This window comes from Maniola jurtina, chromosome 2 (genome assembly GCF_905333055.1).
Source record: "Maniola jurtina chromosome 2, ilManJurt1.1, whole genome shotgun sequence".
In the NCBI taxonomy this organism is placed as follows: domain Eukaryota; kingdom Metazoa; phylum Arthropoda; class Insecta; order Lepidoptera; family Nymphalidae; genus Maniola; species Maniola jurtina.
This window is the reverse complement of record NC_060030.1, coordinates 7,681,308-7,708,585: the sequence shown is the minus strand read 5'-3', so window position 1 is coordinate 7,708,585 and position 27,278 is coordinate 7,681,308. Positions and strand designations below refer to the sequence as shown.

The following is a 27,278-nucleotide window of genomic DNA, read 5'->3' as shown; positions in this document are numbered from 1 at the left end:
GTGGCTCAGTAATAGGGTTCCATTGGTACTCTTCAGGTACGGAACCCTGAATATGATAGGGGTAGTAGGTAAGGTAATTTATGTACCTACTCCAAATAATTTTGTGTGAAACTATAGTGTTCTATAACAGGCGATATTAAAAGTCCATATCAAGTGAAGCATAATAATAATAATTTATTAAGTTAACAAGTTTATACAAATACGTGTGTAAATATTATAAAACATAGTACGTTCCCTAACCAACATAAAAGACGACGGGTCTATCTAATTTTATTTTACTTTATTTGCGTTCTAAACGCTCAACAGACACAACTATAACAAAATTTAACTTAACTATGCATAACTTGCAAGGACGTAATCTAGTATTGCAGTAGGAATGTATCCCACACCGGACGATAACGTTCAACTTAGCTTTCCATTCAGTCTTCGTCGGGCTTCTCTTGTTTCACTACCGGAGGTGACGTAGATGCCGGCTCGGGCTGCGGGGGCTGAGGAGGGGGCGACGATACTTCGATGTATTCATCGTTGCGTTCTTCTTTCACCTCTGGTTCCTGCTTGACTGTCACTTCGTTATCCACCGATGCTGGAGTGGATACAGTAGGTTGCGGCGCTAAGTCCGTCGGTTGCAAAGCAGCCCATGCCGATGCCGCCCCACGGGCATACGCTTCATAAAACGCCCTCTGAGCGATCTCTGCTTCTTCGAGATGAACGAATGCGTGGTTATCGAGTTCCGCGCGGAAGAAAAACTTCAACCCGCATCGGCCACAGTCATAAGGTCTAGGTGCTGTAGCATGTTCCGGCAAATGCCTTTGCAATCCAGCTGCACTTGTAAACATTGCAGAGCAAAGGTAGCACGTAAACGCTCCTATACCGGCGAACGTGTGTTCGATAAGATGAGCTTGTAAACGGGTCGGAGAGCCGAGGGTCCGACGGCACAGACGGCAGTCATGGTCCGAGGGCGGTGGAGCTCTAGGAGCAGCATGGCGAGCGTAGCAAGCGCTGCATGCCCTGGCTCCCTCCCCAGCCTCACTTTCAGACAACGCTGTTAGACATATTGCACATCTTTGTTCGTCTTCGTTCGGTCGTAAGTGAAAACGGGCGTGCAACCGCGCTTCAGCCTCGGAAGCTAAAGTTTGACGGCAAATGACGCAAGGGGCTGGTAACGCAGGGTGGTGACGTGCCATGTGACTCAAGAAAGCCTCTTCTGATGGTAGTCTTGAACGACATCGAGCACAAGTATCACCAGCAACTACCTGAAATACATAAAAATTATACATAATCTCCTTGATACTATGTATAACAATTTGTGAACTAAATAAAATAAGACCTTTTTTTACAAAAACCTCTTTTTTCCCAGTTACAGTAAGATCTTGGGAACAAACAGTCTGTTTCATATCATCTACCATGTAGGTAAGTAACTAGCCGTTCGCTTCAATTTTGATACAATTAATAAATAATACCCACTCAGAATTAATCTTTTATTTTAATGGGATAAAAATCGTGTACTTTGTGTTTTCGTTGTTTTAACGACTCGCGCGACACTGTTTATAGTATGTCATTAAAACATTCACGCAAGTAGCAACAACAATTACTATACTTACAAAGTCGAATTTTTAGTGTAATAGAGGTTGTAGGAGAGTTCAGAGTTGTTGTAAGAGAGTTTTACCTTGCAATGTGTAAGTTTATGCTCGGCTAGGACGCCAGCTGACGGCAGGACCTCATCACAAATGAGACATTTATGTCGCGCCGCGCCGGCCCCGGAGTGCGCACGAGTGTGCGCCTCCAGCTCCGCCCTGCTTCGCGTGCGCTCGCCACAATACGCGCACTGCAATGCCACGGCTCCATTCTTTCTCCTACGTTCCTCTCCGCTGGGCACGATGGGCACGTGGCCATCACCACTGATGCAAGGAGAACTCGCACCATCACCTTCAACAGCATTGTTGTTTTCTGTTCGTTTGCCTCTGATTATATCGCCGTTGAGACCCTGGAATATGTAATAGGATTGTTTTAACATTAACTCTAATGTGTATTAATGTTTCAAATTACTGCTTTGCTTTCAAATGAGTAGTCTCTCGAGCTAGTTCTTAATTTCCCAGGAAACCCAACTTTCCAAGTTTCCACCAAATTAATTTGCGACTATAACTCTGAAACCATCGAAACATTTCGAATAATGGAATCGTATAAATAATAATCAATTATTCTTTGGCCACAAAATATTAACACAATAGAAACTGTACCTACTATACGTCCATTATTATGAAAATATAATAGAGGAGCCTTCCTTAACTATAATAGATACCTACCTACAAAATATCTACCTACCTGGGACCGGATAAACTTACTTGGTGCGTAACAGCATGATGAGTTTGCATGTGACGCTCGAGTAGATACTGCACGGCGAAAGATTCGGTGCAAGTAGGAACAGGGCACCGGTAGGTGTGATGTGCGGCTGCGTGTGCCCGCAGCGCACGTGCGCCCGCGAGCACGGCGCCGCACGCGCAGCGCGAGGCCGCGTGCCGCGCGCGCACGTGCGCCGCGCCCTCCGCCTCCGTGCGCAGCGCGCCCCCAGCCGAGCCACACGAGCGACACACCCACACTTTGTTCTCAGCACTATGTGACATTGCGAAATGAGCCTGCAATACAAACAATACCTTTAATAACTATCCTTTTCATGCGAGCCGACCTGCTTCGTTTTCGCTCTGGTCCAATTTCTGAAAACCTTTTCTTAATGAACTCTACAATAAATAAAGAGAAAACATAGCAAAACACAACAGACAAAATCTCACAACAGATAAAATACGGACTGTTTAAATGTTTAGGGGTCAAGATGCCAATATATGTATCTACTGTACTGATAAAATGAGAGGGACTTAACTGCGGACGGATAAATGATTGTAGTTGTAAGATTCTAAATAAAGGTTAGGTATCAATTCACAGGGTTATCCTTACCTGAATCGCAACTTTAGAATCAAATATTTCCTTGCAAAGATTGCACTGGTACATATGATGAGCGTGCATATCGAACAGGTGTTTTTGCAAATCTTCCGGTGTAGGGAAACTGCGTACACAACTGGGGCAAGAATATTCACAAGACACAGCGAGATAATGAGCGGCTAGATGGCGCTCGGAGGCCGCTGCATCAGCAAACGTTGCACCACAGTGGAGGCAAGGTGCGGGACTCATCCTCCCTAACTCCCCACCTTCTTCAAGATGACCTTTCAAATGAGCTCGAAACGCTTCAAAGTCTGGTAGCGCTGCGTCGCACTGATTGCACAAGAGTGTGCTCGGGGAAAGAGCACTTTTTGGTGTTGCACAGCCGGAGTTCAACTTAGTACGTTTAGCAGGCGTTGACGTTTCAGGACTTCGTCTACTCAGGTCTGTCGGCATCGGCTGGTCAACTGTGTACTGTGCAGAACTCTCTCCGTTCAACAGTGCTGAATGAGCTGCGCGTACATGTAATTGTAACTGCTCCATGCTGGTAAAAGTATCTCGAGTGCAATATATGCAAGCAAGCAGTGGTGGTGGCTGAGACGCAACTCGACGAGGAGGCGTCATCGAAGTTTCGTCGACGCCATGAACACTCGCCATATGAGCCTGAAGCAAACGAAAACACATTACCTATTTCTAAAATTATGGTGACAGTTTAAGACAAAGCAGAAATCAAAATAAATGCGAAAGTGTGTCTACTAGTTTTTCATGGCCCATCCATTGTACCGATTTTGAGTAATAGCTTCCCGAGGATGGACATAGGCTTATTTTTGGCCTGGAAAGTCAGAGTTCACATTCCACGTGGACTAAGTTGTGGACCTCATCTATTTGGTTGAGAGATAGCTTGTATCCCGGAAACACAGGCTACTGCTATCCCGAAAATCAAAGAGTTCCTACAGTATTTTTAGTAAATCCGCGCAGATGAAGTCGCAGGCATCATCTAATAACTATTTAATTACGAGTAACAGTGCTTTACAGAAGGATACTTACCTACCTATTTAATACATAACAGTTCTCGATGTGCTACAGAATACAGATTTCAAGGATAGCTACTGCTATCCCGGAAAATCAAAGAGTAGCCTGTGTCTCCAGGAAACAAGCTATCTCTCAACCAAATAGAGGAGGTCCGCAACTTAGTCTCCCATCTATAGACGAAACTACAGTTTCCGTTGAGATTGGCTGCAATGACCGCAATAATTATCTTATGCAAGTTAAAATAATAATCATTACTTGTAAGAGATCGGGTCGCCGGAACGCATCGCCGCAACGCAAGCAGTGCAAGGCACGCTTCCGGCTAGTTTCACGGCCCTCGCGTTCACGCTTGTGGCCCTGCATGTGCGACGTGAGCGCGGCGGCCGTGCTGTAGCCGCGGTTGCACACCGTGCACTGAAACGGCTTTTGGTTGTCGTGTGTTTTCATGTGAATCTTCAGATGGTCACTGAAATGATTACTTTCGTTGCACAACAGAGTCCTTAATAGCACGTCGTACCTTATAGGTACAGAAAGCTCAGTAGGTAAAGATTTTTTTTTCAGTTAATTCCAAAACCAATAGCTATAAATACAAAATTTTAACCTTAGTCTAGATAATCACAATAAGCCAGTAAAGAGTAACATTGTTTAAATAAATGTCGACTCTTATGTTTCGAGACGCTTCTGATTGGTTTCACGGCCCTCGCGTTCACGCTTTTGCATATGGGCTGAGCTATAGCCGAGGTTACACTCCGTCCACACCGTGCGTGCACTGTAATAGCTTTTAATAAATTGTTTGTTATGCGTTTCCATGTGAATCATCAGTGAAATGATAACTTTGAACGTTGAACCACCGAATATTGAATAGTACCTAACAGGTACAGAAGGTTCACTCCACAAAGAAGTTTAATTAAATAGCGACTCTTGTTACGATGCAATAAAGTACAATTCAGTTCGCACAGCATTGCGGCCTAAAATTTAAAAAATCATCTCTCTTTTTATGGCGTAAACTTTTATCTCTTTGTAAGGAATAAGAGTTTTGCGAGTAATCAAAGTTTATGCAAATGACTCCAATTGACTCGCAGCTCGCTCCAGCAATGCACGAGACTGCAACTAGATACATTACATAGGTTCACGACATTATATTGTCTAAATTGAACATTTGGAAAGAGCAACTGCCGAGTTCTTCTCCGAAACAGTGGTAAGAGATGATTTGTAAAAGCACTTGTAAAATTTTATTTGAATAAAAAATCTTTCTACTCACTTATTTCTATTGAATGAGATAAATCGTCTTTATGTGACCGGAGAAGACAATTTGTCATTGGAGACATAAGTACCCACATAAAGCGCGGGCCAAACACAACCAACAAAGAGGCTTTCACGCAAACTACAGAATAGTGGCGTTCGCCCAAACACCTCCACTAATGGCCGCTCTCGCCGCACCGGTTTAGGAATGGGCCATTATTTCATTTTTGTGAGACCCTCAACGACATTTGTCAGCGCATCAACTCTTTTCACTCGGCATTCGTTGAGCCGACAAATTGCGTGGAATTAGTCACGTGGTCGTGCTGAGGTGACGAAAAAGGTGACGCGTCGCCTCGCGGACGACGAGCTTTGTGCTGTGGCTTACGGTGATCAATCTTGCTACTCCACTATTGTGATGCAAGCACCTCTCGTGTCATGCGCTTGTAAATACTTAGTGCTTTGTGCTCTCAGCTTTAGAAAACTCAATAATATACCGAATTTTAAGTAAGTACTGAATGCTACTTACCTTATACCTACCTAGATTTTTTTTGTGACCTAGATGTTAGGTAATGTTTTTTAAGGAAATACTAGGACGGAAATAAGCTGCTTTTCATTCCAGGAAATCAAAGAGTTCCATTGGAATTTAAAAAAATCTAAGTCCAAGCTAATAAAGTCGCGGGCATCTAGACAGATAGACAGACAACAAAGTGATCCTATAAGGGATCCGTTTTTCCTTTTGAGGTACGGAACCCTAATAAAAAAACAAAAGCATGACAGTAAACGGTATAGTACCTTCTGGAGAAAGCAGATTCGCAATGCGCGCAGCGGTACTTTCGGTCGCCGGTGTGCAGCTTGACGTGCCTGTCGCGGGACCGCTTGTGCTTGAACAGGTGCGAGCAAAACTCGCAGCGGAACGGCATCTGATCTGAATGGGTCTGGAAAGGAACGTTCATCACACTAATATTATAAAGGTGAAAGTTTGTATGTATGTGTGTGTGTGTGTGTGTGTGTGTGTGTGTGTGTATGTTTGTTACTCCTTCACGCAAAAACTACTGGACGGATTTGGCTGAAATTTGGAATGAAGATAGATAATATCCTGGATTAGCACATAGGCTACTTTTTATCCCGGAAAATCAAAGAGTTCCCACGGGATTTCGAAAAACCTTAATCCACGCGGGCGAAGTCGTGGGCATCGGCTAGTTTCAAATAAATTACCAACATCGACCGTTTAATTGGAATAGTAGCTGTTAACGACAATAGTGATTGCTAAATAATTAGTAAATTCAAGCTGCCTGTCAAAGCTAAACGTTTTATGTAGGAGGAACTGAAATCCGTAGGTTCAAATCCAAAGATTTAAACTTTGAACGTATCTAGGAGGTAAAACCTAGTGCGTTCGTATGGATTATGGCACGCGAACGTAAGGTATTTAGGGTAAGTCATTTTTTTTTTTAATACTTTATTGCACACAAAACATTAGCCTAAGACAAATATACAGGGATCATGATCTAATAGCTGCAGCGTGCAAAGGCAGTCTTATCGCTAAGCGATCTCTCCCGGACAACCTTTGAGGCAAATCCTTTATTCCAAAATTCAATTTTATTTTTGTACTGAAATTGCCCTGGAGTTGCGCCGTGTGACGTTACCCGAAACAAGCTTTTCAAGTTCTTACGTTAGGTAAGCTCTGAAGATGACGTGACGTCCCTTGTTGCCTTCATGTTTTTTACCAATTAGTACCTAATATTTTTTATATATTTGATATTTAGGTTTCAGCACTTAACTCATATCTAGCAATTTTAAATCAAATCAAATAAAATATTTATTTAATTAATTTATAATCAAATTTTTATTATTCTATGAAACTAGGAAGTAGAGCTCTTATATCCAACTTGTTTTTGAGTATTTATACACCTGGTGTTTAGTTTTTATTTATTTATTATATAGTTTATAGTTTAGTTTATATTTTATAAGTTTGCGTTATACCTAGGTACACAGTGGTTCTAAATACTTACAAGTTTCTTAAATTAATATCATTGATACGAATCTAACATCGATAAAAGTCTAATATTTCACCTTAGAGCCGTTATGATTTATATCAGACATTAGAATTTATTAATTTCACCTTGTAGGTACCGATAACTCCAATTAAAAACAAGCTGTAAACATGCCTGCAATATGTTTATGCGCGGGCGCCGCTCTACGTAGCATATTCTATTAAAGGAACCGGTTGGCTGTAGGTTTATTATTTCGCACAAATACACAATTAAAAAAGGATAAAAAATTCATTGCCATATTTTGTTGTAGATCTGATAAATATTTTCAAAGACGGAGAACAAAACTCTTGGACGGATGATCACTCATAATCTCTGCAATAAGTTTAGTACCTACCTACTACCTACCTGTCGTAAAACTTTAATTTTTTTAATAATTTACAGTGTAGTAATTTAGATAAGAACTGATGGTAGAGTCGACTAGTCATAGGAACCATAAGTTTGTCTACATGAAATAGGTTGTTGTTTTTGAATTTGAATAGCACCTAAATGACGTCATAACGTTAATATAAATCAGGAGTCAGAGAATGACCGACAGAAGCGAATGCGTGCTATAATACGATGAAGGTAATTTTGACTGCATTGGAAAGGTCCACTCCAGACAGTCAGGAAGTCGGGCAATACGAAGAAGACAAGTAAAATAAAGAAGCTGCTAACAGATGTGTGCCTTGGAGAAGTTAGCGGTAAGGATTCAACTCCCCGGTGACTGAGCCTAAAAGTCCGTAAAATAGCCTCCTTTAAAAAAAATCAATTGTATTATATCCATTAGAAGTCAATAAACCACAACTTTGAACAAAAGCTATACCTCGATGATGGCTTATGAGTACAAGCAAGCGGGTGCACTACACCATGGCGCTAACAAATTGCCGTAGGTGCTAATGGTTTGTGATACCTCGCTGTGGTAATTGAGGGACCACGAGAGCACAAACCCTCGACTAAGCAAACACCATCATTCTTACTAACAAGTTTATCGATAACCAATACTTCCATTTCTATGGTGGCTGAAGGTTTTAGGTTCAAGTTATTTCAAATGTCTTGTTCCGAAAAATTAAAGTTGCCACGGGAATTACAAAAAAACATATTCCTCAATGGCTCAGTCAATCAAGTGTAACTTGTGTTTAGCATAATAGTAAGGCATAATCAGCGAGGTGGTCAATTATTAGTGGAACCGTGAAGAGCATGTTAGTTTTAGGAGTGTGTCGACGTATAGGACGTCTTTATGCCCGCCTGCACCAGTTTACGGGTGGCGAAGGCCGAAACGACGGTTCCCATTATTAGCCTCTGGCAGCCACATTAGCATTCTCATAATTAACTTATGAATAATCCTTAGAACGTGTCACTACTCACTGCTAATGGTCATTTTTAGGGTTCCGTATCTCCAGAGAAAAAAGGAACCCTTATAGGATCACTTCTTTGCCTGTCAAGACTTGTCAGAGAATCCTATTTGGTGCCTCTTTCCCGTTTTACTACTAAAATTCTGTCTATTAGGTTGCACAAGTAAAGGGAAAAATCAGAAAATGTGAATTTGTGATGACATCACAATTATTTTTTTTAATTAGTGTTGTTTCTTATACTATGTATTGGCGTCACTCAGAAAAGCAGGTATTATTTAAATATTTTTATCGAATTATTGGAATGTCCTCTCCAAAACCAACACAAAAAAAACACAAGTTTAATGTGTAATCTAGTGGTGTCAAAAAATAATTTATCTATAATACATATTCAATATAAAAAAATATTCAGGATATTAGATTTTCAATAAACCCCATATTTAATACAAAATATAGTAATTTTTAAAGCAATACATTTTCTATTAGAAATTGCTTTTAAATTTCACGAGGCGTTTGCCAAAGATAGACCGTCTACCGATCTACGTCACACGATATCAATATGGTTGCGAATATCATACTCATTCGCGATAAAATGCGTGATAATCGCTACGCGTTAGTTTTTTATTCGTTTGGAATATTGCCCCTCGGTAGTTTTACTCATCAAATAGATTCTTTCGATTTTGCTATTCAATCAGGATAGTAGATTTATTTATTTGTGAACTTGGTTGTGGGTAATACTGAATGTAAATAATATCATATTTCGTTATCGGAGTTGATATTATCACAGATTAGGTTAGTTACTTCATACATTTCGCGCGTTTGTTATTATAGGTTAGGTACGTAAATTGTATTGGTCTTTTTGGAAATGTGTGTGTTTGTGTGGTCTCATGATGGAACCGGGTGGGCATAGTGATTATATCCAGGGTCTCATGATGGAACTGGGAGGTAGCCATAGGAACCGAGTGTCTGTTATAGCTCCGGCGTGCTTGGAGCTTGGGTTGTTGGATTTTTGTATTAGTTTTAGCCGTGATGAAGGCTAAAATAAAAGCTCGTTATTAAAACGATTTTTAAATAGGTAACTGGGTAAACTTATCTACTTTTTGTACCTTCTTGACATTTCTTTATCATTCCAATTGTTTTTAATTTTACATAAATAGGTAGGTAGATATAGATAGGTACCTAGGTATTTAGAGTAAAATTATTACCATATACTATACGTCTTTCGGGATTTCTTTATTGTCATGCTTTTTAGGGTTCCGTATCTGAACCTGAAGGGTGCTAACAAGGAATACAGAATATTTTATTTATTTTTGTGAAGCTTGTAGGTACTTATTGAAGTAAAGATTTACAAGTGCCTTTGAAATTTGTATACTAGTACCAACGTACTAGTATAGTGTTAGGTACCTACTATTTTTATTACTTGAGTGTTATTGAAATGGAGACCCGTGCTCAGTAGTGCGCCGGCGATGAGTTCTCACTTCTTTTTGATGATTCTTATAAAAAAATTAATGAAAAGAAATAATTTAAGTATAAAAATACAAAATAAAAATTATTTGTTTTTTTAAAGTGATATAATATATTTCTACAGAACCTCCTCCGACACCTCCCAGACGTCGCTTTTAAGGTGGTAATCTGTATAATGGTTCGCTAGGGGTGAAAGCAACAGAAAAACAGGTGCAAGCGATTCTCGACCTTATTGACGGTAACGAGAAAGTTGTTATTTTGTCATATTCTTGCTCAGTATCATTCATAGAGTGCTAATATGTGGTTTTCTGAAATATGTCAATAAGGTTGAAAATCGTTTGCATGCAAGTTTCTGCTTGCGGCTTTTTTTTTTGATAGTTAATATATTTTAACGTAAAAAATATTCAATATTTTTCTGTAACAAACATTAATATTATGATATAGGAATCTAACCATATTTGACACCTCTAGTGTAATCCGAGAGTTTTAATCTAAACAAACTAATGCCAAAATAAATAATTTAATTAGAGCGTGATTGCTATCACAACATCTAATTATTCAGTTTACAATCCAAATACCGAAAATATGCGATATCGCTCCGAATCTCAGAAGGAGACTAAACTAAAACCTTCAAAACACCCGTATTTATGCAAGTTCAATCTTGTTGGCCTCCTAGCAACAGATTGTATGACATCGAATGAGCCAAATATCGATTTTATCAAACTACCTGCATTAGATAAATTAATAATTTTATATTATTTTTGACAACTCAAATCAATTTTTAAAAATAACCTTACAGTTCGGCCGTCCTGAATTTAACACGTCCTCGTGTTTCTAATTAATCTTGTCGTGTCAGTCGCGGGCTTCCTTGCCCTAAGTCAAATCCAAATCATGGGCTATCCTGTCCTCCGTCAAATCATTAAAACCTACCCTTGAACTGCCGAACTCTCAGTATTAATATCCAGTCAACAATAAATCCAAACGACTAACTTCTCATTCGATGTATACAAAATCTGAACCACTTAAAACAAATTACTTTCCACTTCACAAAAGACTAAATTCTTTAAAAAAACTTAAAATTTTAATCACCAAAACCACCGAACTCATTAAAAAAATTTATCAAATGTGGGTTGTTTTGAAAAAGATACCAAAGCGAAATGAAGGCAACGTGAGACACATCCCACTTCTGAATTATTGGCGTCACTCAGAAAAGCAGGTATTATTTAAATATTTTTATCGAATTATTGGAATGTCCTCTCCAAAACCAACACAAAAAAAACACAAGTTTAATGTGTAATCCGAGAGTTTTAATCTAAACAAACTAATGCCAAAATAAATAATTTAATTAGAGCGTGATTGCTATCACAACATCTAATTATTCAGTTTACAATCCAAATACCGAAAATATGCGATATCGCTCCGAATCTCAGAAGGAGACTAAACTAAAACCTTCAAAACACCCGTATTTATGCAAGTTCAATCTTGTTGGCCTCCTAGCAACAGATTGTATGACATCGAATGAGCCAAATATCGATTTTATCAAACTACCTGCATTAGATAAATTAATAATTTTATATTATTTTTGACAACTCAAATCAATTTTTAAAAATAACCTTACATATGGTACGGGACTATTCTTGAGCTAGACCTATTCGCACTTGCCCGTTTTTTTTTATTTAGGTGAAGACGACATGACGCGAAGGTGATTTGAATGAACGTTATGTTCCCCTTATTATGTAACGTAATGTCATTCTTTGTTAGTCGGTTCCGTAAATTACTTAGGTACATTTTGTATAGGTAGATATGGAGGCTCTCTAGTTGTTAGAGCCATTTTAGTTGTATTATCAAGAGGGCTATGCCGAAATAGCCTAGCAGCACTTTGGCATAGAGTCCGTGAGTTAAAATTTTTTTTCCCAGAGGACAATTCTCTGATCTGATCTGAATTTTAGAGTATTTACATCTTTTTCTCACGAATGTAATACTAAAAGGACAGGCAAACTTAATTCAATTTAGAACTGTCAAACCTTGTGACTTTATACTCCTGTGCTTTAGATGGCAGTGGTGAGCATAATTTTTATATTAATTATAGAGAAGCACTAAAATTTACTTAGACTTTAATTTAAGATTATTTCTCCGTCCTTTTATAATAATATTAAAAAGAAAAAGATGCAGATACTTACTCTAAATTTATTGTGTGTATTCTATATGTAGAACTCATAGCTTTTTTCAAGTTATACCTAGGTATGCTAAAAATTCAAAAACCTACGCGTAAAACAGAACTTAAGATCATCCAAGCCAATATCTACTAGATATATACATACACGATGGCCTGCCCACCTAATTACAACAGAATTGCGGTAAATTCGTCCAGCTAATGATGGATGCATTCACAAAGAAAAATATGCACGAGCCATCGAAACTTATTTAAAAACGCATTAGAAACCTCTGCACCTACCTAAGGTTAACACAAGGCATAATTATCGCATTGATGCGAGCACCATTGTTCAAGGTATGATTTAATACTTTAGTAGCAGTAATTAGTGAACAAACTTTAATAAACCCGAAGTTTTAAAATTTCAAAGTTTTACCTTCATGTCCTAGTTAAATTTCTACAGGTAGGTAAGTAAATCAACAAACTACGAAACTTTTCTTTTCTTGAAAATTAGACTTTATGAGTAATTATTTCAGTATCATTTTTTATTTGAGTTCTATATTGGACGATTTTGAAGAATTATTTAAAAAATTGCTAATATTTGGCCATTTTTATAGGCTTGATATTTCCCCTCTTTTGAATGTTCTACCGTCAAAAATTTTCAAAGGAACAATGCAGTTGCTGAGACAATTATTTTCGATGTTTCCAACAAAAAATATACTTGGTTGCACCTGGAAACTCAATTCCTTTTTCTTTCGATAGCTTATTTCATCTCGTTTTAGAAAATACCAATGACTCTATCTGTAAAATGGAGCCTTTTCATTTTTCAGCCACATAAGTTAAATCTATTAACTTAATACAAAGTATAAAGACGATAAAGACATATTTACTAACAATTCTGTAACTAAGCTGTTCAATGTAGATTTTATTGATAATGTTATTAAAATTCGTGCCAATGTCGCATAAGCAGACTCATGGTCTCCACGGGAGCCTGCGCCTGGGCCCCCTGGGTGCGTGGTGGAGCCCTGCTGGCCGCCCCGTGCTTCTCACCACGACACCATGCCCCTATTTATAGCGAAAAAACACGCGACGCGAAGTAGGTATCTTTATTATTAGGTATTCACCAACAAACAGCGTGAGAGCGTTGGCCATAATGGGAGCCGGTACCGTCGAAATTCCGCGTAAAGCGCACCAAAACACATTTCAAACTAGTCGTAAGTAGTTTAAGGCGAGCGTGATAGCCAATAAAGCTTTGAAATGGGCAGTGGACGGCTACCGAGCGACTTTCCCAGTACAATAACTGCGATGTCATCGGTGGTTCACATACCCGCCGGCGCGGGGTCATCGGCGGAATGTAACTGGCCATATACGTAGCACCCCAAAACTCGTATCAAATTAAGGAATCATTCTACGAAATAGGCTGCGTGGAATATTTTGTGGTGCACTTACTTACCTAGTACATTTGTTGGTATCTACTGCAAAGTTTAATGCTCCTTTAGGTAGCCTTCTGTAATATAATTTTTATCTACCACCGTTATTCTGGGAGCCTGGTGTATTTCGACCAGCGTTGTGCCAGATCTATTTGGTCACGCACTTATTATATGTATATTGTGGAACAAACTCCCTTCGAGGATATTCTCATTAGATTTCTACAGGGAACGGAATAACAAATTCCTGAAAAGCCAGCAATGCATTGGCTCTTGGCATTCTGTGATTTCAACTCTCTAGGTACCTGTAACTGTTTATGCTGGGGGTAATCTTTGCGTTTACGCGATACAGGACAAACGGGCGGACGGTCAGCTGAAGTTTAATAACGCGGTTCAGTTAGCATCCTTCGGGCATGATGGAACCCTAAAATGAGACACCTAGTTGGTACCTACATAAGTAAGTCCGTCCTCTTATTCCAAAATTAAAACAGATTTAAACAATGCAATGCAAAAAATAATCTTGCAGATCATGAATTCTACGAAACGAGATGCTACTGTACAATGTAGTCTTGTTGGCGCAGAATTTTCATTGCTTGTTTTAGCGCTTTAGCCTAATAATAATAAGAAATATGTAGTGTAGGTAAATAATATGAAACCACCTATACTGTGCATTCATGATTTAGGAATCTGGAAGTTCTATTAAGAGGGTACATTGTTGCCTTTGGAAATAGTGTGAAAATCACACGATAGGCTGACCGATGATATAGGCTTCTTGAAGCTATCATTAATTTAATAATGTAAGCCACCTTGGTAATGCGCCGCCATTTTTGAAGCACATTGTTTGCATGAGCTTTATTTCTATAGCCTATCTGGCCCGGGCTACCTTTGAATGTAACTAAAAGAGAAAATGCTTATTGTTTATGGTATTACTTGCCGATAGTAGTAGAGAAGGTGTCTCATTGGATAATTTGATCAAAAGGTTTTTGATTTAATAGATAGGTCGGTACATTTCTTAACATTGCGATCTAAAACGGGCCTCTTTAATACAGCATCTCATGATTTACTTTTATAATGATTACCTTTCCCAAGCGGCGCAATGATAATTGATAAAAGACTGGCACGCCAGCCTAGGGAGTTCTTATCGCAGCCTATTTCCGGCCGTCAAAGCGATGTCGCGCGCGCAACACGATCTACCGATACATTTGTCGGCGCAACACTACGAACCCAACGGATTGATCGATATCTCTAAAACGCAACAGTGATGGCAATTGCATCCCGATAATCTAATAAAATCCTTATAGGATGGTGTTGGCCAATTATAAAAGTAATCGATTCTAAAAATGTTGTGTTACGTTTTTTGCCACAAAGATCCGGATCTAAGTTTAGAGCCTCCGCAAATTACAGACTTTCTATCGGCCAATAGTTCAGTCTGATTAAGATGTATGCAAGTGCATTATAACGATTCTATGTCGGCCGTGGGTGATACGATTGCTTTCAAACTGACTGTCGGCGAACTATCGGACAACTGTTAACAGGGCTCTCTCCGTCACTCGTTTCATACAATCGTAGTTCCAATTTCATTTGAATATTAAGCAACCAAAGTCCATGAAATTTTGCAGACATATTCTAGAAACTAATACCTGTGTCTGTGGTGTTTTAGATTTTTCAAAAAATATGTAGTTTTAAAATTACAGGGGTTCAAAGATTTGTATGTAAATTTTTATGACCGCGTAACTTTGAAACCGAATATTTTAACAGAAATCTGGAAAACCACAGACATAGATATTAGTTTCTAGAATATATCTGCAAAATTTCATGGGCTTTGGTTGCTTAATATTCAAATGAAATTGGAACTACGTTTGTATGAAACGAGTGACGGAGAGAGCCCTCTTAATTCAATCAGTATGCCGCTCTTCCACGTGCACATACATGCCGCTATTTCATTTATTCTGGTGACTCGCAATTTCTTTGCCGATTCTTTGCAATAACCTACGAGTATCACTGTTGATGGGTTATACCCAACACTCAATTTTATTCTTGATTCTTCTCCCCCGTTGTATATTTAAAGGTAATAACACATTTCTGGATAAGTAGTATTAATTTTATTTTCATTACGCCACCGCTCTATTCTTAATCGTAGAGCTCTAATTAATTTTCGACTTGCCTTTACACAAGTTTAAAAAATCTATTAAAACTATTTTCTTGACAAAAGCACATAATATACAAACGAAGACAATGTAAATGATAAAAGAACGTGGATTTGACCAGAAATGCGCGGGACTTCAATGACTTTTACGCATGGCATAATATTCTAAATCAAATCTTTGAAAAGAGCAACCGTCGAGTTTCTTGCTGGTTCTTCTCGGTAGAAAAGGCATTCCGAACCAATGGCAGATGCATTTGACGATTCAAAACTACTTAAATATATTCAAGCGCAGCTCCGATTGCTCTCGAGCAATTTGCTAGTTGGAAACAACTAGCAAATTATTCGAGACCAATCGGCCGACGCTAGCTGGTCTGCGCACTCACCACCAACCAATATTAGTTGGCCCAATAGGCGCACTAGCAGCCCAGCCCAATATCGGTGGATAAAAAGTCTGTAATTTGCGGAGGCTTTTAGCGTAGGTAGGAACACGACCGGCGTTATGCAAAGTGACGTTTCTATTTACCCTATCGCAGCTAGATCTGTCGCGGCGTGAGTCGCACTGCAATCGTATGCGGCTAAATCGGCGCCACACAAAGGACTCCAAGATGTACGAGCGTAATGGGCCGCGTGTCACAATTTCGCAGGCCCCGGTGTTGTACACCGCAAGGCTACTGCGATGCATATCTCGCAATAAGCACTGTCTCTGTAAATGGACCATTTTGGGTATCTCCTGGTTAATGAAGCTGGGAGATTCCAGGTTCTAGCATGGCATAACTGGATACAAAACAGATATGAATTATGAGTATGACCATTGTAATGACTCGGGATTGTATAATCTTAACCGAGTTGGTTTGTTTTGTTCGTTGATTGTTGATGTAGTAATTGAAATGGCTAAAATACTTCATGAAATCGCATAAGACGTGTGTAAATCAACATTCGCAAGGAGCTTGCAATTTTTATTCTACCTGTCACATTTTTTATCTAGCTCTAGCATGGTGGAACAGGATTCGTATTTACAGATACGAGTTATGAGTATGACCATTGTAATAGCTAGGGTTGTACGATCCTAACCGAGCTGGTTTCTTGTCTCAACATTGGTTGTTGATGGTTGACGTAGTAATTGAAATGACTGAAATACTTTATGGACTCGTATAAGTAGTTAGATTGATATTCGTGATGGAGAAGCTTGGCATTCTGCCTATCATATTTTTCATCTAGCCCTAACATGGCTAAACTATCGAGGTTTTAGCCGTGGCCTATCACCGTGGCAGAGTCATGCCGCCAGGAAATGTAGCGTTCCGGTAAGATACCATGTAGAAACCAATGGGGTATGGGTTTAATAAAACTACCATACCCCTTCCAGGTTAGCCCGCTTTCTTCTTAGACTGCATCATCAGCTACTATGAGGTGAAATAGCAGTCAAGGGCTAACTTGTAACTGAATTTAAAAGAAAAGTAAAAAAGTTAGGCTACCGATAATAAAAAGCTTCAAACCTGTTCATGTTTCTTGAGGTAGGAGAGCCTAGGAAAGGCCTTGTCGCAAAATTTACACTTGTATGGTGTGTGTTCGGTGGCTCCCAGCGTGAAGGGCGGCTCGACGTCGGGATCCGCGTCGGCGTCCGCGGCGTCGCGCGACGTGGGCGTGGACGACGGCGACGGCGACGGCTCCGGCGTGGACGACGGCCACGAGCTGCCGCCCGTGCTGCCCGCGCTGCCCACGCTGCCCACGCTGCCCAGCGCTTCTGTTTTAACAACCAAACCACAATTTAGTCATCATCATTAATGAAACTGCCATCCCCCTTCCAAGTTAGTCCACTTCCATCTTAGACTCTATCATCACATCACTAACTTGTATCGGAATTTAAAAAGAATCATTATCATCATCATATGGCCATCGCCCGCCCACTACTGAGCGCGGATTTCCTCTCAGAGTGAGAAGGGTTTTGACCATAGTCCACCTGCTCCACGCTGGTCAAGTACCTACGGATTGGCAGACCTTCGCGAACATTATGGAGAACTCTCAGGCATGCAGGTTTCCTCACTTGGACTTTTTTGTCCTGGAAAATCAAACAGTTTCCACAGGAAATTTTTTAACCTGAATCCACACGGGTCGCGGACGAAGTAACTTGTATCATCTACTTAGCGTAAAATGTTTGTCATACACATAGACATAACATGACTAAGAAAAGCTTTAGCTTAAAACCCGTTATATTAAGATACACGCGTACGCCCCACATTATTGCTAAAGCTCTCCCATACATTAGCAAAGGTCCATATTTTGGGGTTAACATCCAATATTTTTCCGTAGCACCTCAGAGCGTGAAATTTAAACAAATTGAATGGGCTCCAGAGATGAGAGCCAGCACAAATGATGACTAATGTTGGAGAAAGAGCGAAAGCCTCTCGACTGCAAGCAACAGGCATTATATAGGGGGGTGTCATTTGTCACCCTCACCGCCTATCGTGATTCTGGTATCTTAGGATTTTAAGAACATCCCCATAATATGATACTTAGGTATCACTCTATCCTTCACTGGTTCACTACTGAACACGAGTCTCCACTTAGAATGAATAGGGGACCATAGTACACCTTAGAATCGCGCATTGGGGATACTGTCAAACCATCAATAATAGGGATGATACTTACTAGTCAAATCTGTGACTTTTATAACCGTGACAATCTATACTAGTTATATATTATCTGCAAATAATGAAATGTTGATACTACATTCAATTTGAAAATTTAAAAAATCTGCTGTTAGGATTTCACAGTTTTTCACAGTATTTGTAAGTAGTTCTTTCTGTACCTACACACCGACAAAATACGATGTTATGTAACCCGTTTATCTAACGGTTTTCGCAATTCTGGATCTCCGCGCGATGCCATTTTCCTTAACAACGCACTTCCTTTCCTTCAAGCCCATTTAATAGGTGGAAACTATTTGTATCAATCAGAGCCCTCCGCCTGCCTCACACCCCGGATACACGTAACGAGTCATTTAATGGATGAAATAAAGGGAGAAATATTTCAAGGAAGACAATGCAATTTTCTTTATAAAATAAGGGACCTAGTTAGGTTTTTTTTTCGAAAAGGGAGGTAACGGAAAGGGAGGTAACATCTACGAAGATTTATTTGAAATTCAGTTCTTAGCAAAAAGGTCACCTATACTAACAGTGATTAGGTGCAATAAGTTTTTTATCTGGGACAGTATGGGGATCTTCAAAACCACCCGAGCCGTGGCGTACCTCCGATGGTTTTGAACTGTCTTTTTAGGTAACCATTAAATATTTTTCGTAAAAAAAAAATGGTATGTAATATATTTTTTTTTGTCAAGCGTGACTTGTTCATAAAAATAAATAAAACTGACAATTTTTTTAATACTGATCGTTTCAATTTCGTCTACCTACCAAAGGATCATTTTTCGAAACAAAATCGGGACAGCACAAGTTTGTTGTAAATGTTTTTCATACAACCACAATTAGCTAGGTATATTCTATCTATCCATACTAATATTATAAATGTGTGAATGTTACGAAAGTGTGTCTGTCTGTCTGTCTGCTACCTTTTCACGGTCCAACAGTTTAACCGATTCTGATGTAATTTGGTACAGAGTTAGCTTATATCCCGGAGACGGACATAGGCTACTTTTTATCACGAAAAATCAAAGAGTTCCCACGGGATTCCTAAAGACCCATCCGCTCAACCGATTTGTATGAAAGCTACCGTACGTACGTACTACACGCCTCGCGCCTGAGCGTCCGTGGCTATATAGGTAAAGCGCGCTGAGAGCTATTCCACGCGAACGAAGTCGCGGGCACAGCTAGTATATTAATAAGACTAATGGTTTAATAAAGGTTCGATCACGAAGACCAATTAATACACTGTCAAATTCGATTTTTGGTAAGTAGGTACAGTAGGGTGCTTCGAATCGGCACAAAAAATAACTGTCATTTGTATAGCACACCTCTTCCAGAGTACTTGTATGTCCATTTCAGTGTTGTTAACTCAACATTCAATTGTATCAAATTTTCAAAGTAAGTAGGTGTCAGGTCGGCGATAGGACGCGCGTAATTAGCAGCGATTGCGGCAATTCCTCGGGTGACGACGACGGTGCACGGTGGCGCCGCGGCTGTGGGCGGCGGAAGCGCACTTCCTAATTGCGGCGTCTGAGACACCTCGACCGGCGCCTCGCCAATCAACGGCAATCGCCAAACGCTAACACTACACTATTATGCCTGGACCACTCTCTTAGGGCCGGCGCACATATGGCGAAACGCGGCGGAGCGCAGTGTAGAGCATGCCCGCGCGGTTTTCTAATCGCGTGACACATTACGCGAATTTCTACCAGAGAATGCGCGAGCACGCGCGGGATTACGCGCGGATGCGCGAGTATCCGCACGGATGCACAATTGATTTTTGATATTATTTCAATGAGGACAATGTCGATAATACTTTGACTGTGAAAAATGCTCGGCGCTGCGCTCCGCCATATTATGTGCGCCGGCCCTTAAGGTGCATGCGACGGATCTGTCCGCGAAATTCAAATTTAATTTGGATTTTCGCAATTTGTAAACTAATACGACAAAGTTGGCTTATGACACTTTAATTGCGCCAATGGCAGTATCATCCTCACAGGTTTATATAAAATGTCGCATGCACCTCAAGCTTAGGTCACACAAATCATCATCATTATTATCAACCGATAGACTTCCACTGCTAAACATAGGTCTCTTGTAGAGACTTCCACATGCCACGTTCTTCTAACGTTGCGCTTTCTGATGCGAGATGTATTATTAGGATCTGAGTAGGTATTGTTTTCTCGAACTAAGTATGTGCCCTGCCCATTGCCAATTAAATTATTAGTAAGTATAAAAAAACTAAATCAAAATCGGTTCATTCGTTTAGGAGCTACGGTGCCACAGACAGATACACAGATACCTACACACGTTAAACTCATAACACCCCTCTTTGTGGATCGGGGGTTTAAAAAACACGCAGTGCACGCTTGCCAGAGCTGACTTCTGCAAGTTTCATTGCTAATTTAAGAATACTTTGCTTGAAGGTCGGTTGATGCTTTTAAGTTCTAAAAACATCAATTTGCTAACTACTTTGTTAATTATTATAAATGTTTCGTCAAAATAGGTTGCAACTTGCAACTGCAACTGCAGCCAAGCAGTTTGGAATAAAATTATGTCCAAGCAAGATAAATTGTAGCGTCTAATAATGTCGCAGTAAATAATTAAATGTTAAAAAACTACCGTAACTCAACAAAAACGTTCAAAGTAATTAATTTATCAATTTCCGTGTAGGTATAATTGAAGGGCAAATCAAAAGCGATTAATCAACCCTTAATTATACAAATTCATCAGCGTAGATATACCTACCTAATTCACGCCTGCTAATCGCACTTAGATTGTTAGGTACCTACTTAATTACGATATTGAAACATTTTGTTAGGTACCTATATATGAAGGACACGCGTTCTTGTGACACAAGTGAAATAATAAATCCATACTGTTATTTAATTTAATTTAATCCATATACTTCTATTCTGTATACTACATGCATTATACTTACTGCTTATATAGTTATAATGTGTGCCTGTCTGTCTGTCTGCAAGCTTTTCACGGTCCATCCGTTTAACCTATTTTGACGAACTTTAGTACAGATATAGCTTGCATCCCGAGGAAGGACATAGGCTACATTTGATCCAGGAAAATCGAAAAGTTTCCGCGCGATTTTTAAAAAGATTAAATCCACTTGGGGGAAGTTGCGGGCAGGATCTAGTCCTCAATAAACCTATAAATTATAAATAATTAACTACGTACATAGATGATGCCTGAACTTCGTCCATGTGATTTAATATACTTACCTAAAGCGAGTGGGAAAATGTAGCCCATGTCCGTCTTTTGGTGCAAGCTATCTGCGCACCACGTAATTTGATCCTGATCAAGTAAGTAAAGATGTCATGTGCACGAAACACTCTTAGACAGCAAATGGTTAGGTTCAGAAGAAAATAATACCTCAGAAATTATAAAACATACAAACATAAAAGCTAGGAAGATTCTTTACACAGTGAATGCATTTGATAAGATGAGAATTTCTTAAATCTTTGCCCCTTTAGGACCTTTAGGTTGCATGGAAGTTCATGTTTTAAAACCACTGGAATATATCTCAATCGTCCGAATAATATTAATAAGTTTCTTATTAGTTACATGAAATTCATGTTGACGATGTCTCTAGCAACAGTAAAAAACTCCAACCTGACAAATTCTTATAGGAGGATTCAAAATTGAATCCCAAATCTTTTCAATTGAGATAAGAAGTGCCTACATGTAAATCTGAAATCTAGGTAAATAGTTAGTTATTTCCAAAGAAAATAATATGATCAAGTCTGTCATATTATGTTAATGCGAATGTCCGAAGTAGATCATTAATTATACTATGACAATCCTACTTAGAATTTAGATACCAGGCCCACCACGTCGTCTTGATGCAATATCCATCGTTTCGTTTCGTTCCACTACCGACTTTCTGCTCCCGCACTTTTTCTGCTGTTAAAAAATCATCCTTTTTTCGTGGGAATTCCGTCATGGATATCAAAGGGCCCGGGGAGGCGCGGTTGATATTATAGATGTCGATTTTTCACCGACGACCTCACGTGTTCCACGCTTCACCTATAGTGACAGGCAAAAGGACCATTCGCTATAACTTATTCAAAATCCACTGGCGTAGCTGATTGACATGAGTAGATAATTTGTTATAGCTATAACATTCGTAGGTTGTAACTAAGATTTGAGGGTGTAGTGGGTGTAGTGGCATAGTTCCGGTAGTGCATACTTATCTAATAGGTATCAGTCGAATACCTAGATATATAAGTTGGATGAGAGCAGGGAGACCGACTGCGGAACTCCGAAATTGACCGTCTCTCGTGCTCTGATAGCACGTTAAGACTAGACAACTATTCTATAATTTTCTAGATAGCTCTTCTATCTGTTTATAAAAAAGTTTAAAAAAAAATTGGCTAGTATGTTTGTTTTAAAAATAAATAAAAAATTTGGTGATGGTACCAGTACTGAAATAAATAAAAATTGCAATAAAAGTTACTTAGTCGTTTGTTGTGTTTTAATTTATCACCCACTCTTATTGACGATAATGTCCTATATCCTATGTAGGTATGTTAACATACTAGTTGGGTCGTCCATATAATTAGATATAGATAGATAGATAGATATACTCGTATCTAAGAGTCTGAACAAATCAAAAGGTAACTTTAATAAAATGGGGCTGTTTTGTTCGGTCAAATACCTACTTAGTACGGGCGATACTTATTCAGTTCGAATGAATTTCTGAAATATTCGTTTTTCTTTTGATAATAATATAACATGACTTATGTTTCTTAAATTATTACTAAAAACAAACTTGTGTATATCAAAACTCAATTTTGTTTGACTGAATGGTTTTGTGACAGTTCATCATTTTCCCTTTGTATTTTCCTGCATCTAGCGGCAAAGAAAATGTTAAAATAATAATTACTATTTTTCCATTTTTTGTTAAAAAACTTAAATATTTTCTAAAATTATTTTCTAGTTTACCTAAATGTTTTTATCTACATTAATTTTATATAAGTAGTAGGTATAGCTGTAGACAGTAAATATTCTGGTTCATTGGTTAGCATGTGACCTATTTCCGTTTATGTTGTGCGATTTATATGCTAAGAATTGAAGTTTTTGACTGAATATTTAATCATATAAAAAAAACAGGTTTGTAACTATTTCGTCTACGAGCTAGAGACCTATGGCATGCGGACAGACAGACAGACAGACATACCTACAGCAGCGTGACATTAATAGGGCTCCGCTTTTACGATTTGGGTACGGAACCCTAAAAATGATTTCTGCAATTAAAAGAATTGCTTTATCTTGAGTTTAAGCAACGTGCAAAATGATTCAACTTAGAAATCTTGGAAAAGTTTGTCAAATTAAAGTTATTTAATAAACATCTGGTGGTTATTTACTTAAAAATACTTACGTTTTATCTCTTCTGTCGTTACGTCGTGGTTTTCCTTATTCGCTTGAATCTTCTCTATCAGATGTTCCAGTCTGCTGCTGTTGCCTTTGAATAGCATGATCATAGCGAAAGCACCGAACCTAAGCTCGTCCTGTGCGCGGTCAGTTACCGCGCTACGCGAGATCGCCGCAGGTGCATCGATACCTGTTTATTTTGGAGGTTTTTGCGTACCAAATTACCGCAAGTGCAAATTAATGCGCGGCGCGTGTCCGACAGCTGGTGGCTCTAATTGAAGGGGTGCCCGTCCTGCTTACGGTTTTTTCACGGCAATTATTTGGGTGCCTGCGATCCATCGATCGGGATAATTAGAAACAGGACCGAGCGTGTGCACCTTTGAATTTTGCCGTACACAGGATTTAATGGATTCTAATAAGGTACTGAAGAAGAACTTCGTAGATGAGCCTACGTAGAGGCTACGGTTGGGTGTCTCGTGATGACCGGTGCGCGCGATGAGAATGCTGAGCGCGGAGCGACTGGCTCGGTGGGCGTCCGGAGCGCCCGAGCGCGGCGCTCAGCACCCTGCGCCCCGCCTGCTGCCCCGCCTACTTCCCCCCTCCCCCTCCCTCCATGCACCCAACTACCACCATTTCACTATATTTTCCTAAAAGCCTCAAGGCATACTTAATATACGAGGGCAAAATCCTGCTAGGTAGGTATGATAGGTAACTTAGTCCTAACCCAATAAAAAGTGGTTATCTACCTATCTTCGTAGAGTAGATAGGTACCTAAGTAGAGGTGCTATCTACTACAAACACCTATTGACTCTATCACTAATTCGTTAATTTCTAATTAGAATTACAAGTGCAAAGTATCGTTTGCTTTATATATATAATTTTATTATAACGTAAGAACTCACACAAAATCAGTCTGCGCAATTTCCCTGTCGAAGGGTTCATTGAATCCCAAGCCTAATCAATCGTCAACTCGACGTTCTCGATTCACAAAATCAAATGAAGCATACGTGAACGCGGCTAAAAAGAGGCAAAACGCAACTGACAGGCGCTAAAAGCTTTTCAAATTGGTAGGAAAACTGCAGAAATATTTTCCGCGTTCCACCCACGGATGGGCGCGACCAATGGGCGGCTGCCCTCCCGCCCCGCGCCTCGTCTACTTAGCATAGGCCATAGGCTACACAAAGCCTGAAACCAAAGGCTTTTTTACTTTTACTTCAACTGTTATTTAACATGGCCATTACCTATCTATAACTGCATTTAATTTATTTTATACGTTTGTGGGGTAGGTACCTACCTAAGTATTTATTTTTTATTGAGAAGTTCATTTGATCAGCTGTTGTTAATTAAACCTTTCTAAGGAGGTAGATATGATAAAAAGGACACCCAGCTGATTGAGAAGTAAGTAGGTACCTGTTGTGAGATGCTTCTTCATCTTTTTCTGAGATAAGAGCTCGTTTGGCACCCTAGGTAGCTAAATAATTGTAATCCGTTCTTCCATACTAATATTACCTACCTATAAAAATGCGAACGTGCCTATCTGTCAGTAAGTAACCTTTACACGGTTTATCTGGGAAACCAATCTTGATAAAATTTCGTAAGTACAGTGATTGTTTGAATCCCGAAAACGGATATAAACTACCTACTTTTTATCCCGGAAAAGCGAAATTCTCACCCGACTTACTACAACCTAAATCCCCGCGGACAGTCACGAATCTAGAACCTACTGTATAAATAATAGAAATCTACCGACCGCTGTAAAGTTATAAAATCTGTACATAAAACATGAATTTCAAAGCAATTGAAGTGCCACCCGGTGTCCAGAGAGCGGTGTTGAGGGACCGATGGATGCGACTCCCGACGACACCTTTTAGTTGTGAATATATTACCCGCGGGTAGCCAGAACTTTATTTTGAGGTTAAACTCGAGAAACCTACTGCAAACCCCCATATGATTTTCCAAAAATTATTCGTATGCCTTTTACTCGTAGGTAGATAGGTGCTTCGTGCTAGGTACCTACTTGGACTTGAGTAGGTAGGTCATATTTTTCGTTAAATTGTAGCACTATGATGACTGCCGAAAAAAGGGGGAAAAAAGAATATGGAATAAAAGTATACTTAGTTTTTATTGGATCTCAAAATTAATTGTACCTACTTGGTACTTATCTACTTATCAATTGTAAATTAAACGGTAGGTAGGTAAGTAGTTTTTTGAAGTTTTTACCCATTCCAAGAGTGTCCAACGCAGTTTTTTACTGTACGCACGTACTCAGTTTCTACGTACTCAGTTAGCGTAAAAAGTGTGAGGTAACCCATGCTTTTATCTAATTAGTCGACGTTCGCTTTTCCAAAACAAAAGACTAATGACGCGTTAAATCATGATGTTTGTTTGAAGCGAACTGAATGGGCGTACCTACAGGAACTGACATATTAATGAACATTAAATATTCAAGGGACGTTGGATTCAAAACGGGATGGATTGACATGGAGTTGTCGGGCGCAGCAGAGCTGGATACAAAAGGGTTAAGCATAAATACTTAAGCGTCCTGTGCCTCCTGACATGACCGATTAGCCTGTCACTGAGCCAAATCTCCGAGCTTTGAATAAAGTATTATGAAAAAGTACCAACTTCTTATCTACTTAGAAAGCCTTTCGCGACTGCCACCCGTTCTGATGAGGGTTCGGTTTTATATATTTTTGCACTCGCTTCTTTCGCAATTTACTAAAAAGGGATTGTTACAGGACAGCTGTCTTTATCCTTTATGATCCTTGGATAGGTTCATTCTACCTAAGTAGGTAGGTAAATTATAGGATTTAAATAGCAATACAATAATCATTAATGGTTTTGCTGAATTTCGCGTAGATTTTACGAGTCCACTTGAAATATTGCCCATAAATACTTAGGTAGGTATAGGTAGAAAGCACGGTGTCTGCTATCAAGGATAAAAATATGAGTAAATGTGAAACAATTTTTCCTTTCGTTGAAATTATTACTTTATACTTAGATAAAATTGTCGAGCGTGAACACGAGGTGTCCTTTTTAGGGTTCCGTGCCCAAAGGATATACCTAAATGGAACCCTATTAATGTGACTCTGTCTGCCTATCCGCATGTCACAGGTCTCTAGCTCGAAGACGAAATGAGTGGAAAAAAAAATGTTTTCTTATATCCTAATATTATGTGAGTATCATTGTTTAGAGCTCATTATTTATAAGTGAAGTACAAATATACTTTTTATCTTTTTTATATTAAAAAATAATAAAATGGGGGGCTGTCAAAAAAATTGTCAGTTTAAGACCACTTTTGTGACGGCCCTAGCCCCTATCTCAAACTACTTAGTTAGGATTTAGGAATATGAAATTTCGGTATAATACCTATGTACTATAATACTATAATACAACGATTTATAAAATAGTTTGTAAGCTGTAACCAAAACAAACGAATATTTTTTGAATTTTTCTTTCAAATTTTATTGCAATACTCTAGCCC

General features: G+C 39.2%; 1 protein-coding gene across 1 annotated transcript; it reads right to left on the bottom strand.

Moving 5' to 3' along the window:
• Positions 1 to 149: 149 nt before the first annotated feature.
• On the bottom strand, positions 150 to 24,295 carry LOC123871826 (zinc finger protein 423 homolog). The gene is made up of 8 exons (XM_045915817.1): positions 23,802 to 24,295; positions 17,264 to 17,511; positions 5,995 to 6,137; positions 4,219 to 4,426; positions 2,950 to 3,594; positions 2,343 to 2,633; positions 1,667 to 1,984; positions 150 to 1,253 (listed from the first exon to the last, which is right to left on the bottom strand). Exons 1-8 carry the CDS (start codon positions 23,902 to 23,904, stop codon positions 420 to 422), a joined length of 2,790 nt encoding a protein of 929 aa, XP_045771773.1. The 5' UTR covers positions 23,905 to 24,295; the 3' UTR covers positions 150 to 419.
• Between the last annotated feature and the right edge of the window lie 2,983 nt (positions 24,296 to 27,278).

What these genes read in the sequence shown, in the direction of transcription:
- LOC123871826 (XM_045915817.1), bottom strand. Translation starts at nt 23,904, where the DNA reads ATGATCATGCTATTCAAAGGCAACAGCAGCAGACTGGAACATCTGATA. An exon ending in GAATCTGCTTTCTCCAGAAG is followed by an intron (nt 4,427 to 5,994) that starts GTACTATACCGT and finishes TAATCATTTCAG; the next exon opens with TGACCATCTGAAGATTCACA. An exon ending in ATCATGCTGTTACGCACCAA is followed by an intron (nt 1,985 to 2,342) that starts GTAAGTTTATCC and finishes TACATATTCCAG; the next exon opens with GGTCTCAACGGCGATATAAT.